Here is a 14026-nt window from a genome sequence, read left to right on the forward strand (position 1 = left end):
TTGCTTATCATCGAACCTAAATCTTTCTGCAACTTCCACCAAATACTCCTAGCTCTGTCCCATGGGACCAAGCTAAATGAATTTATTCTTTCTACCTGATTGCCCTTCAAATACTTGAATACTTGAATTGCAGTGTCCTCTCTAAGTCTTTTCTGGTTCCTTCAACTGATCCTTGTATGATCTGTTTTCTAATCCTTCATTGTCCTGATTGTCTTCTTATGGACATTTTCTAAGTTATCTATCTCTTTCCAAAGTGGCATCTAGAATTAAGTACAGTACTATAGATATGGACATGGTGGAGCTAGGTGGTACAATGGATAAAGTGCCAAGATTCATCTTCCTGAGTTCAAATGTAGCCACGGATACTTACTTTGTGATAGTGGGAAAGTTATTTAACCCTGATTGCTTGTTTTCTCATCTGTAAAATGAGCTGGAGAAGAAATAGCAAACCATTCCAGCATCTCTGCCAGAAAAACTTCAAATGGGGTCCTGAAGAGTTGGACATGATTGAAAATAATGAACAACAAAAAGTACGGATGAACAGAGCAAAGAGTGTCAGAACTATTCTCTCTCTTTTCTGGATACTCACCTTTTTTTAAAAACAGCCAGAAATAGCACTGACTTTTTTCCTTTGGCTGTCATGCTGTACTGTTTACTTACACTGAGCTTACACTCCACTAAAATCTCCAGATCTTTTTGAAAGAAATAATTACTTGGCCATATCTTCCTTATATTAATTTGTAAAGTGTTTTTTTTAATCCAAGGACAGAACCTTACACTTATCTCTATCAAATTTTATTTCATTTGATTGACTTTGCTCCTCTTTAAAGCCTATCAAAGTCTTTTATTAGCCATCTTCAAGCTTCATGTCTTCAAATACTTTGATGGATGTCTCATCAATACCTTCATCCAAGTCTTTAATGAAAATCATGACCAGCACAGAACTAAGGACAAGTAATATTAAAACTCATGTTTGCACAGAAATTTCTTTATAACAACTCTTTGAAGGAGGTAGAACAAACTATTTATTACCATTCCATGGGTAAGGAAACTGAGGTTGAGAAGACTAAGTGACATCCATTGTCCTACAGCTAATAGATGTTAAAAAATAGAATTTTGATTCAGTACTGATAACTCCAGGTCTATTGCAACATGCTCTCTTGATCCCAACGACTATATCCCTCCAAAGTTGACATCAACACAGCAGGGATAAACAATTTATTAAATCAAATTGACCCAAATTATAGAGATATAAAGTTTTAGAGCGGAAACTGAGCTCAGAGACCATCAAATCCAACTTGCTCATTTTACAGATGAAGAAACTGACTTCTAGAGAAAGGGAAATGTCCAAAGTCCCATCATGGATGACTGAAACTAAAGCCTTCTTCATTCAGGGTTCTTTCCATTACATTGTTCAGCTTCCTGTTTGCCTACAATAAATGAATTACTAGTTGAAGGAAGGGGGAGGAAAGGTAATGAGAAGAGGGCAGATAAATAAAGGAAAATGAGAAGAGAAGGAAGGTATGGCAGAATGGTTTCAAAATGATTCATTCTACATTCTCCCTTAACTAAACACATATTCAAATCTAATGTTGGGAAACTCAAGATTTGCACCAACATGGCAGCTGATGGGGATAATAATGTGAAAAGGGGTTGTTGTTCTTCTCCACCAAGATCCCTTCCTTCACTGAATTCTTTCCATCCTTACACCAATTCATCCATGTTCTTTCAATATGACTGCCTCCAGAGTTCCCTTTCTATAGTTCTCCTCTTCTAGGTACTTACCTTTACCCCTAATAGTCACTAAGGCATGGATCAGATTTCTTTCAGAACAGAACATCCCCTCTTCCAGCATGATTGTACCCATGGTCAGGCCATCCTGCATCCCAATCTTTCCAATCAAATTTCCTCTAGATGCTAAAATTTCTAGTTACAACTCTCCACTTACAGTTAGAGTCTTCTTCACATAGGGGGCTCCTGGGGACAACAGCTCTTCACTGGTTACCCGTCTCTTCAGCACTGATATAGAGCAAGGGTTAATTTAATTAGAGTTCAAGAAGATGCATAGAAAGTAATAAGGAATGATCCTCCCTTTTTGCCCCAGTGAAACCCACCAACCCATGTCATCCTTTTAATTTATCCTCAACTTTTTGCCTCAAATAGGGGAAATATTGCCTTAACTTACTGAGAAATGACTTATCTTTGAGATGGAGAAATGGACGCTCAATCCACTATAGCCAGGTACCTATGAAGACCTAGGTCAGTGAAGACAAACCAATGGCATGGGTACCAAAGATGGCACTCAGAGTATTCTCTCTGGGCACGCAGCTGCCCTCCCCTCCCTGAAGAGTTTGTTACTAGAAAGGCAGAGGGATTGGGATGGAGCTGCTCCCTTTCCCCTTGCCACCATGCCTAATGACATTTTTTCATATAACCTACCCCTCTTCCCAGCAGCCCAATGGGAGCACTTCTCTCTCCCCTGTGTGGGGTAACGGGGGGAGGTGTACATTGTGCACTAGGCACTGGGGAGTAGGGGAACGGGCACAGCATGCGGTCTCTGGGGGCAGGCAGGCACGACACTTGGTCTGAGAGGTGGGGTGGGGTCAGGGCCTGGCACTCCATCTCTAACAGGTTCACCATCACTGACCTAGGAAAAGAAGTCCTGATCCAATAACCCAAAGATCTGTATTTTAAGAAAAAGGGCCACAAGTTTTTGGCAAAGTTTGTGCCTACAGCATAATACCTCCAATTTGGGCACACGTGATATATATGCCATTCATTCTTTCTCTCATGCCCAATCTGTGTCAGGTTCTTCTAGGTGATACAAAGAAGAATAAAACATGGTCCCTCAAAGTAAGGAACTCTATATAATATAGTCTCTAGTTGGACATTTATATGAGTATGCATGATATTGTATGTGAGTGTCGATATATATCTACATTTTGGAGTCTGTGATAGTTTGTTAATCTATTTATAATTATGTCTGTGAGGGCTAGTCACAAAGTTCAAATTGTCTTGCTCAGCTTATAGCATCAACCACTAGAATATGGTAACACCTCTCAGCTCTAGACTGGATTTCTGCCTCTCTAGTTACGCCACCTAGTGACACTTCAAAGAACTATGTCCCTGATAGATGGTACTTAGGAAATCCCCTTTGAAAGACCCACAGAGATAAGGTCAGCTGGTGGAACTGGTGACTAACTTACCCAAGATCACAGAGCAAGTGAGTGACAGATACAAAAATGGACCCCAGCCCTCTGATGTGGACTCTAAAGCTCTTTCTCTTACACCACACTGAAGAATTGCTGAGTGATATAGACCAAGAGAGAAATGAGGAAGCTTTACCTGACTTAGGGTTGCACTCAGAGCCTGGTGGGAGTCCCAGAAGGGGTGGGCTGTTGTAGTAGGGGCCAGCTCCCCCTGTCAGACTGGTGACACTGCTTCTCCTGACAGCTGAAACCACTTTGATTTCCTTATTAGGCTGAACTGGAAGGGGGAAAAATGTGGTTGGTTTGGGAGGGTATTAGGAGAAAGCAGTTAACCTCAGAGAGGTCTGCCTACTCCCAGCAGAGCATAATCTGGCTTCTATGTTTCAATGATATACATATACAGAAAATATCTCAATCCAAAATTTTCCCTGGCTGAGATAGTCATACCTCACAGCAGGAATTAGGGGTAGAGGATTCCAGTATTTTCATAACATATAACATGTGAAGGGATCCCAGAGATCATCTAATCCAACTTATACTTGAATTTCTTCTATACTATATCCTAATTTTTACTGGAACCTCTAGTGAGGGGAAACTCATTACATTCTGAGGTAACCCATGCTTCTTATAAATAGTTCCAATTGTTAGGAGGAAGATTTTACAATTGTATCTCAGTGCCTAGCACATAGTACGCACTCAAGAGATATTTGTCTGTTCATTTTTAACCCACATGTAACAATTTACATTTATTCCTATTACATCATCTTATCAGATTCAGTCCAATATTCTAACCTGAGATCTTTATGAAGCCTGAGGCTGATATTCAGTAGGAATTTATATATCTTATCTTTGTATTATATTCATTTTTGAATAGCATGTCAGCTATGCTTTTATATAAGTCAACTATTAAATTATAGAGCATAGGGCCAACCAAGCATATGTTGATGGAATACTATATTGGTTTCTAATGGAGACTTTCTTTCTCTGGATTACCACCTCTCACTCTGAGGCCATGTTGATTGAATACAGCATATTGCTTCTAGCTAGTCCCACATCCCCCTCTATGCCTTTTTCTGACAACCTGCTCCTCTTCCTGCCATGCATTCTCCCAACTTGATCTCTAGCTCCTACTCTGGGGCCATGTTGGTTGAAGAAGAATGCTTACCACTATGTAACCAGCCCCACCCACCTTACCACGTCATCTTCCTGCAATTTCACTATGCTCATATCCCAGGGTTTTCCATTGCTTTCTCTGAAAACAGCCATGAAACCAATATTGCTATTATTTCTGGAAAGAATACATCATTCCATTGCCCAATGGCTCTATTTGCCAAACTTGTGATTTCACCCTTCCCTGGCCACCACTATATATAATTCCATCTTGCTCATTAGAATGCAAGTTCCTTGAAAGCAGGAACTATCTTGAATTTATATTTCGATCCCCAACTCTTAGCACAGTACCTGGCACATAAGTGCTTAATAAAATTTTCTTTCCATTCATTTATTCCAAGTTCACATCAAATTGGTTTTTTAAAATATAACCCTTACCCTCTTTATTATAACTGGTACTAAGTGTCAGTTCCATGGCATAAGGGTATTTAGTAATGGCTAGGCAATGGGGGTTTAGACTCTTGACTAGGATGACACAGATAAGAAATATCTGAGGTCAGATAGGAATGCAGAACAGCCTGATTGCAGGCCTGATGCTCTATCTACTGAGTCACCTAGCTGCTCTAACATCAAATTATTAATGACTACTCTTTGGATGCAGTCATTGAACCAGTTCCAAATAGATCTAGTCCTACTATTATCTAACTGTTACCTCATCATCTTTTTTATGCCGATCCATGCCAAATGCAGTCGTTTCTTTTTTATTTTTACTAAATCCCCAGTCATAGATAATCCCAAACTCATTTCCATTGGCTGCTGTACTGAGAGCACTCTTGTTCAAATACATATGAAAGAAAATATCACCTCTCTGCCCATCCCTGAAATATACTGGGCATGACCCTACTTTTGGAAGCCTAGTTGGTGCTCAGCTAGAGGATGAAAGGGTAGGACCATGTTGTGGAGAACTGAAAACTCATATCCGTGTGCAGATGAACTTCTTTATCCTGAGAGACTGTGTGTCTGTGACTGGTTACCTGAGAGGAAGCTGGTATTGCCCTGGTCAGGGTTGAGCTTTCGAAGACAGAAGGGGCTATCAGAGCTCTCAGGGACAGTTCGGAGATTATCAGTCAGAAGCTCTGTCAGTCGTCGACGCCTACGGAAGTTGATTCGGAACTGGTAGAGAAGGTTGCTATCAAAGAAGTGGTGCTTGGTAGAGACTAGGCATGGAAAGAGGAGATGTCAAGAAGGCTAGAAAAGATCCCTGACTCACTCTCACAATTCCTTCTCTTTCCCTTTCAAACTAAGTCTGTTCTGTGCCACCTACAAAATATAACCAGAGAGTCTTCTGCTCCCAAAACATTTCCTCTAATAATCCAACAACTCTACTCACTTGGGAAGGAGTTTGAGTGCTACAGTTGTGAATCAGGAAGACTTGAGTTTAAATTCTACCTCAGACATTTTTTAGCTGTGTGACTTTGGGCAAGTCACTTAACCTACTTGCCTCAGTTACTTCATCTGTAAAAGGAGGGAATAGGACTCGATGACCTAAAAAATCTCTTCTATCCTTATATTTATCATCCTGTGTTTGACCTAAAATGTTACTTCCTACCCTTGATGACCTCCCCCTTCTCTGGACTTCCCATTCATACAATGAGACCTGAATTACAAACTTTCTTGTTGGTTCCATGTGTAAAGGCTTAGTCTTCCCAGTAAGAAGAAGCTTCCTGCAGGCAACGCTTGAGTCTTTTTTGCCTCTGTCTATTTCTACAGTAGTAAAATTTACTAAGGGATTCATCTTGAGTTAGACATGGCAATGGGTATTCTAATCTTCATTCTATAGAGAGGTAGTGCCCAAAATAACGTAGTAAATTTGTAACAGAGATGGGATCAGAGCTCAGGGAAGATCACGTACTAAAGCAAAAATATTAGAAGTCAGTTGACTTGGACTCCAGTTTCAGTCTTGCTACTAAATTATGTGACTCTGGTGCCTGAAATTCTATCAGAAGTGGGCATACCTTGAGGATATTCATTGCAGCTCTTAAAATGTAAGAGGCATCCCATATTGTATGAGGAGGGCAAGAGCATAGGGCAAGGCAGTTATACTTTCCCAACTTTATCGAGTGGACCCAAACTGCCCACTCCCTCATCAATCACCTTCTACCTTCTGATCTCCTCCCCCTCACCATGTTGAATGATCCCATGTTCCAGAAGAGCCCGACACAGCTCCACAGCTTCCTTTCTGCTGGCTGCCTCTCCCTCCTGTGTGAGCCAATCCACCATCTCGCAGCCCAGGAAAGCTCGTTGGTACCTGACAGCCTTTTCCTCCCGAACTTTAAGGATTGAGTCATCAGCACTTACCAACCTAAAGAGAGGGGCCACCTTGGAATAAGGCTATCTCCCACCCTATATCCCCCAAGCCCTCCTTACTAATTCTTCTTATGGTGCTTTGTAATGTTAAGATGTTTTCAAATCCATTAGCTCCTTGGACAAATATGGCATCCTTTGGAATCCACTGTGAGATAGGCATGGCAGCGGGGATTCTAATCTTCATTCTACAGAGAGGTGATGCCCAAAGCCACATATTAAGTTTGTAGCAGAGCTGAGACCAGAGCTCAGGGAAGGTCACATACTAAAGTAAAAATATTAGAAGTCAGTTAACTTGCACTCCACTTTCAGCCCTACTACTAAAATATGTGGAAGAGCAATATGATCCTCAGTTTTTCTATCTCCAAAAGAGGTTAATAATGCATCCCCTCTCTCTTGTACAGGGTTGTTCTGAGGAGAAAATTATATTAATGTCTTTGAAAAAGATATTGTTGTTGTTCAGTCATATCCAACTCTCCATGAGCTCATTTGGGGTTTTCTTGGCAAAGGTTCTCAAGATATTTTCCATTTCCTTCTCCAAATTATTTTATAGATAAGGAAACTGAGGCAAACAGGATAAAGTGACTTTTCCAGGGTCACATAACTACAAAGTACTTGAGGCTGGATTTGAAGCCTCAAATTGGAAGCCTCAGGTCTTTCTTACTCCAGGCTTAGCACTCTATCTATCTCACCACCTTGCTGCTCTATAAAAAATACAAAGCCCTGCACAATTGTGTTTTGTCATTGTTTTTAGTTAATTATGTGTATGCGCATATGTGTGTGCCTGTACATGCGTGTACATTTTTCTAGCTGGGTAGAAATAAGAAGACTGGGCTGTCAAATGCTCCAGTGGGTACCAGAGATTCAGGACCAATCTAGGCACCTCACTGAGGAAGGCTCAGCCTCGTTGGTCCAGGCGAGGGCTCTTTCTCCCACACCTGCCAAGGTAGGCCCCTTCGGACTCACAGGGCAGCCACGAGAAGGGCTGTTCTGTTAACATCCCCAGTAGAGTGATGGAGCAAAGGTGAGTACAGCTACCTGCATTCCTAGAGATGGTCGGCAGAGGGAGCCCCAGGCCTGTGGATCTCTGACTAGCAGTTCTTCTAAAAGGACAACTCAGAGAACTGGAAGAAAGAGAGGAAAGCCCCAAGTTCCCACCCCAGACAGGAGAGCTCATGTATACTTTGTACAAACACAGCTCCCTCTCACATGCATGATGCCCTCACATGTAATGCCTGATTGTTCAAAGATGGGAGCAGTTGAGTGGTGTGAAGATTGGATTTGGCTGTCTCCTGTTTGCAGCAATGAAGGTACTTAGCTCTTTTTTTATTGTGAAGATTAAATTGTAATCCCCTGTCTATTTTTAGATTTTAATCCCCAAAGTGTTAACTCAGATCTACCCATTTTGACTACAAAAGGTGTTAACTAACCAAAAAAGGAGTTAACTAACCACAAAAGGTATAACTAACTACAAAAGGTGTGAACACCCATTTCATACATTTGAGTGGGAAGCCTGTGATCCCTTCCCCCTGTAAAAGAGTGGGCAGTCCTGGAGAGGAGTGTCTGCTGTGATTGGTAGACATAAAATTTAGGGGAGGTGACACAAGAGAAAAAGAGCTTTAAAAAGAGGAAACAGAGGCACACAAGGGCGAATCAAAGCATTCAGTGACTCGGAGCTGGACTGGAAGACAGATCAAGAATCAGTCACTCAACTTGGAGTGAAGAAGAGTTACTCGGAGGAGAGACTAGAATCTGTCACTCAGAGTTGGACTGGAGGACAGACACTTGAGAAGAGACTGGAAGACAGACACTCAGACTTGGAGTGAAGACACTTGACTGTGGAACTGGACCCCTGGTGGAGCTCATGCAGGAGACCTCAGACTGCTTTCTTTTAGATGGTCACCATGGTGAGTGTAAAGGCTGACTTAGTTCCTTGACCTTTCTGGAGGTGTGAACCTCCAAGAAAGGTCCATCATCTTGAGACTCCTTTTTTCCTGATTAGGGCCTTAAAATTTCTACCTGGCTCAGAGGAAGTCAGAGTTTGTTTTCTCTCTCTCTTCCTTAATATCTTCCCTCTATTATAAAAATATATTACCATAAATTCCATTCTACTTTAGAAATTCATTTTGGGATTTAGAAATTAAATCCCTGGTGACCACCAATTATATTCAGTCCAAACATAAAAAAATTTAAAAGTGGCTCAGTGGATTAAGAGCCAGGCTTAGATTCAGGGGGTTCTTGGGTTGAAATCTCAGCCTCAGACATTTCCCTGCTGTGTGATCCCGGGCAAGTCATTTAACCCCCATTGCCTAGCCCTTATAGCTCTTCTGCCTTAGAACCAATACTCAGTATTGATTCTAAGATGGAAGGTATGGGTTTAAAAAAAAAAGACATGTTGAATATATTTTGTGTGTTAATTCATGTATAACCCTGACTGAATTACTCGTCAACTTTGGGAGTGGTTAGGTAGGAAGGGAGGGAGATGACATAAATCCTATAACTGGAAAATTTACGTGGAAATTTTTTATTAAAACAAAATAAAGATTTAAAAAAATTTTAGTCAAAGGTATGTTGCCTCAGATGTCACAGACATGTCTACTGCCCATTTACTCATGCAGACACCACAGGCAAACATAGGGTTATACCTTCAGAGCTAGAACCCCATTTTATAGATTATGGGATCATGAATTTAGAATTAGAAGGGATTTTGGAGGTCAATTAGTCTGACTCCCTCCTTTTTCAGATAAGGGAATTGAGGCCAGGAGAAATAATGTGACTTGTTTGAGGTCTAATAGGTAAGGAAAGACAGAGCTTGGATTAGAACCTAGGTCTTCTGACTCCAAGTCCACCATGCTTGCCATCAGCCATGCCATGGTCATACAGTCAATTAAAGTGAATGAGAAAGTTTGGCACTTGGATGCCAGTATACAAATGGGAAATGTCCTTGACATCAAAGAGCTCACATTCTACTCAGGAAAAGCAAAATTTAAAAATAGAGAAATATACAAAATAAGTATAATTAAAATGCCATTTTGGGTCAGGGAAGTGTAACTGGTAATCAGGAAAGGCCTCTTGTAGGGTATGGCATTTGAGCTAACTTGTAATGGAAGAAGAGGGTCTAAGAGGCAGAAATGAGGGAGAACAGAACTGCAGGCACAAGGTGTCATCAGACTGTGCGAACCCATGGATCAGAAAGATGGAGTGTCGTCTATGCAATACGTCAAGTAGGTCTGTTTGCCTGGAAAGCAGACTGTGTAAAGTCAAGTAAAGTGCAGTAACAGTAACCCTGAAAAGGTCGACTAAAGCTGACGGGTTTGAAATGCCAAAGGAAGATTATATATTATCCTAGAGGCCAGAGAGAACCCTTGGAGCTTTAAAAAAAAGAAAAGAAAACCTTATCTTCCATCTTAGAATAAATACTAAGTATTGGTTCCAAGGCAGAAGAGCAGTAAGGGCTAGGCAATAGAGGTTAAGTGACTTGCCCAGGGTCACACAGCTGGGAAGAGCTTACAGTCATATTTGAACATAAGACCTCCCTGTCTCTAGCCCTGCCTCTCTATCCACTGAGCCACCAAGCTGACCTGCCTTTGCAACTTCTTTTTTTTTTTTAAACTCTTACCTTCCATCTTGGAGTCAATACTGTGTATTGGCTCCAAGGCAGAAGAGTGGTAAGGGCTAGGCAATGGGGGTCAAGTGACTTGCCCAGGGTCATACAGCTGGGAAGTGGCTGAGGTCAGATTTGAACCTAGGACCTCCCATCTCTAGGGCTGGCTCTCAATCCACTGAGCTACCCAGCTGCCCCCCTTTGCAACTTCTTAAGCAGGAGAGTGACATGGTCAGATATATGCTTTTGCAATATTGCATTGGTCACTGGGTGGATGATAGATTAGAGGGAAGAGACTGTGAGACTAATCAGGAGGTCTTAAGCAGGGGAGTTTAGGAAAGATGAAGACCTGAACTAAGGAAGTTGGTCATGTGAAAGGAGATAGATGTGAAGAACAGACTGAAGAGATAGAATTGAAATCACTTTGTAACTAATTGGATATATAGGGTAAGAGAGAGTCAAGGATGAAATCTAGGTCACAAATCTGAATGACTGGAGGAATTCTGGTACCCTCAACAGCAATACAGAATATTAGAAAGAAGAGTGGCCAGATTAAGTAGTTTGATTTTAGATAAACTGAGTTTGAGAAGCCTAAGGGCCATCCATTTAGGAAAATATTATAGGTAGTGAGTGATGCAGTACAGAAGTTCAAAAGAGAAGCTAGGGCTGGATAGATAGATCTAAGAGTCAGCTGTGTAAAAATGATATAGCTGAACCCAAAGAGACAATCAAGTGGGAGGTGTTTATTGAGACAATGAGTTGTTTTTTTTTAACCCTTACTCTCTGTCTTAGTGACAGTTCTAGGACAGAACATCATTAACAAATGATGTTAAGTGACTTGTCCAGGGTCACACAGCTAGGAAGTATTTGAAGTTCTACTTGAAACCACGTCCTCCTGATTCCAGGTCTGGTGCTATATCTACTGAGACACCTAGCTGCCTTGAGGCAATGAGAATCAAAAACCTTTTCTAGCAATTTGTCCATGGAAGGAAGGAAAGCTATGAGATGATATTTTCAGGGACTGTTATGATCCAGTTTTTTGAGGATGGGGCAGAGCTGGTCATGTTTGTAGACATTAGCAAAGGAGCTAGCATAGAAGAACGACAATTTGATGAAGATTGGATGATCAAAGAGGAAAGTTCCCAGAGAAGAAAGAAGGGGAGAGGATAGAATGACAAGCAGGAGCTAGGCAATGCGGACAAACTTCCTTGTACACCATGCATAAGTATACTCATGTGAACAGCATAAAGAACAATACATATTCCATGCCAAATACGTATATTCCCATGGACTCTGCCACACACTGACATATACACAGGACACAAATTCATGCATGTGAACACTGTACATAGACTCCCGTGTGCACATAAGCATGTTCATATGTACACTAAACACAGGCATGCTCAAATGCATACATGCTACACCAACATACTGAAAGAACACAGGCAGGAATGTGCTATGTGTGAGCAAATGTTGGTGGGAAGGGGGACAAGTATAGAAGAGAGGAGGGCAAAGGCTGACAGTCTTTTGTTGTCAATGATGGTCCCAGGGCCACTATGAGAAAATGGCAAGCTTAAAATTAGTCCCAATCCTAACCCCCCTCCCCAAGTCTAGCCCTTGTTTTCTCCCATTCCCTCCAGCCCTGCTACGTACGCTTCATACAGACTCTGGCCTCGAAGAAACACCTTGACATCCTTGTTTAAAGGGAAGGTCCCATCATCCTTGCGGAAACGGTACAGAAGTTTGGCGTCTTTGTAGTCGGAGTGCTCATCACACACTGTCGAGGATGGGGATAAGAGTCATCACTGGCGGCATCCAGGCCCATAGGACCCAACCCAAACCCTCCCACTCAGAGCAGAATCCACTTAGTGTCTTTGGTCAATAGACCACTGGGGTCACTGGCAGACAGGAAAATAAGCAGATGTTTTTGAGGGCAGATGGACAAATGACCCTGATCACCTGGTCTTTCGTGGACACAATTGGGCCTTGGCATGAAATAGCATACACTTCTTTCAGGGAAAGTATTGCTCCTATTTGAACAACTCCTGCCTTCAGAAGCTGACTAACGAGAAGAATGTTTGAAGAAGGCAATTAAAAAGTCCAGCCAGAAAGACAGTGAGTGACAGAAATAAGACTACGACCCTGGGCTGATGTCTTCTCCTACTTCATCTTCCTTTATTCCCTTTCCCTTATGAAGAGGTGGTGCTTTTTTCTTGCCAAGGCAGACCCCTCTCTATGATCCTTGGGATCCTTGATCCCATCTCTTCCCATCATTTCCAGCAGATAGCTCCCTCTCTCATTCCTACTCTCACTAATCTTCACTATCTACCAGTTCCTCCACTGCTGCCTATAAGAGCACCATCCTTTAAACACTCTCAACTCATCTGGCCATGCCCTATATTACTTCTAATCTCTTCTCCCCTATTACTCCTTGAAAAAGCAGTCTATCCTTGGTGTTTCCACTTCTGCTCCTCTCAGACTTTTCATTCTCTACAGTCTGGCTTCTAACCTTATCATTCATCTGAAATTACTCTCTTCTAGATTACTAATGATCTCTTAAATGCCAAATATAATGGCCTTTTCTTTTCTTTTTTTAAAGGCAAACAGTTAAGTGATTTTCCCAGGAACATAGAGCTATTAAGTGGCTGAGACTGGATTTGAACTCAGGTCTGTCTCCAAGCCCAGACCTCTACCCATTGTACCACCACGCTGCCCTATAATGGTCTTTTTTTTTTTTTTTTAAACACATCCCTTCTATCTTAGAATCAATACTGTGTAGAAGACTAGGCAATGGGGGTTAAGTGACTTGCCCAGGGTCACACAGCTGGGAAGTGTCTGAGGCCAGATATGAACCCAGGACCTCCCATCTCTAGACCTGGCTCTCAATCCACTGAGCCACTCAGCTGCCCCCTATAATGGCCTTTTCTTAATCTTCATCCTTCGTAACCTTTCTGAAGACTTTGGTATGGTGAGCAGTCTCATCTCCTAGAGTATCCTCTTCTATCTAGGTTTTTGTCACTCCTTTGTCTGAGTTCTTCTCCTTCCTATCTCATCATTTCTCCTCAACCTCCTTTGCTGGATCTTTATCTAGCCTATATTCACTAACCACAGTTGTCCCCCTAACCCCATTCTATTCTTGGACCTCTTCTCTTCTCTTCCTATAATATAGTGTCCTCATCAACTTCCACAATTCCACAGGAACTTTCTGGTTCATCTCTATAAAGATGATTCTCAGATTTAATATACAGTTCTTACCTATCTGCAAAGCTTTACTTGATACCACCTGCCTTTTGGACATCTCAAAACCACCACATCCAAAACAGAGCTCAATATCTTTCCTTCCAAACACTTGTCTTTTCTGACTTTCACTATTACTATTGAGGGAACTACTATCCCTCCCAGTCACACCAGCCCACAACTTTAGTGTCATCCTCAATTTCTCTCTCATGCTTGTTCAGTAGTTTCATTTTGATTCCAAATCCTATCATTTCTACATTCATGACATCTCATAGATTCTCTCCTTGATTAAGCCCTCATCAGCTTATGCCAACTACAGTGGCTTCCTATTGTCTACAGGATCAAATATAGAATGGGAGTTCCTTGAAGGTAGGAACTAAATTTTTGTTATTGTTTCTTTGTTTTCTTTTCTTTAGGGGATGGTTCACAGTAGCCTGGATATGCAGTGGAATCTCAATAAATAATTGTTGCCTGAGAATGGATCAATTCTATCTAGATATCC

The 14026-nt window shown here is 41.6% G+C and overlaps 1 protein-coding gene across 4 annotated transcripts in view; it reads right to left on the reverse strand.

Moving 5' to 3' along the window:
• COL20A1 (collagen type XX alpha 1 chain) overlaps window positions 1-14026 on the reverse strand; it is a 127450-nt gene that overhangs the window by 89354 nt on the left and 24070 nt on the right. For all 4 annotated transcript variants that reach the window (XR_008915410.1, XM_056812840.1, XM_056812838.1 and 1 more), the window contains exons 3-7: window positions 11941-12064; window positions 6503-6681; window positions 5354-5536; window positions 3346-3486; window positions 1949-2019 (exon numbers count right to left, since the gene is read on the reverse strand). Coding sequence is in view for 3 of the 4 variants with exons in the window: in XM_056812840.1 (XP_056668818.1) it covers window positions 1949-2019; window positions 3346-3486; window positions 5354-5536; window positions 6503-6681; window positions 11941-12064 (698 nt within the window). In the remaining variant the exon portion in view is untranslated. The remainder of the gene's footprint in view (window positions 1-1948; window positions 2020-3345; window positions 3487-5353; window positions 5537-6502; window positions 6682-11940; window positions 12065-14026) is intronic.

Source organism: Monodelphis domestica, chromosome 1 (assembly GCF_027887165.1).
Source record: "Monodelphis domestica isolate mMonDom1 chromosome 1, mMonDom1.pri, whole genome shotgun sequence".
NCBI classification, from domain to species: Eukaryota; Metazoa; Chordata; class Mammalia; order Didelphimorphia; family Didelphidae; genus Monodelphis; species Monodelphis domestica.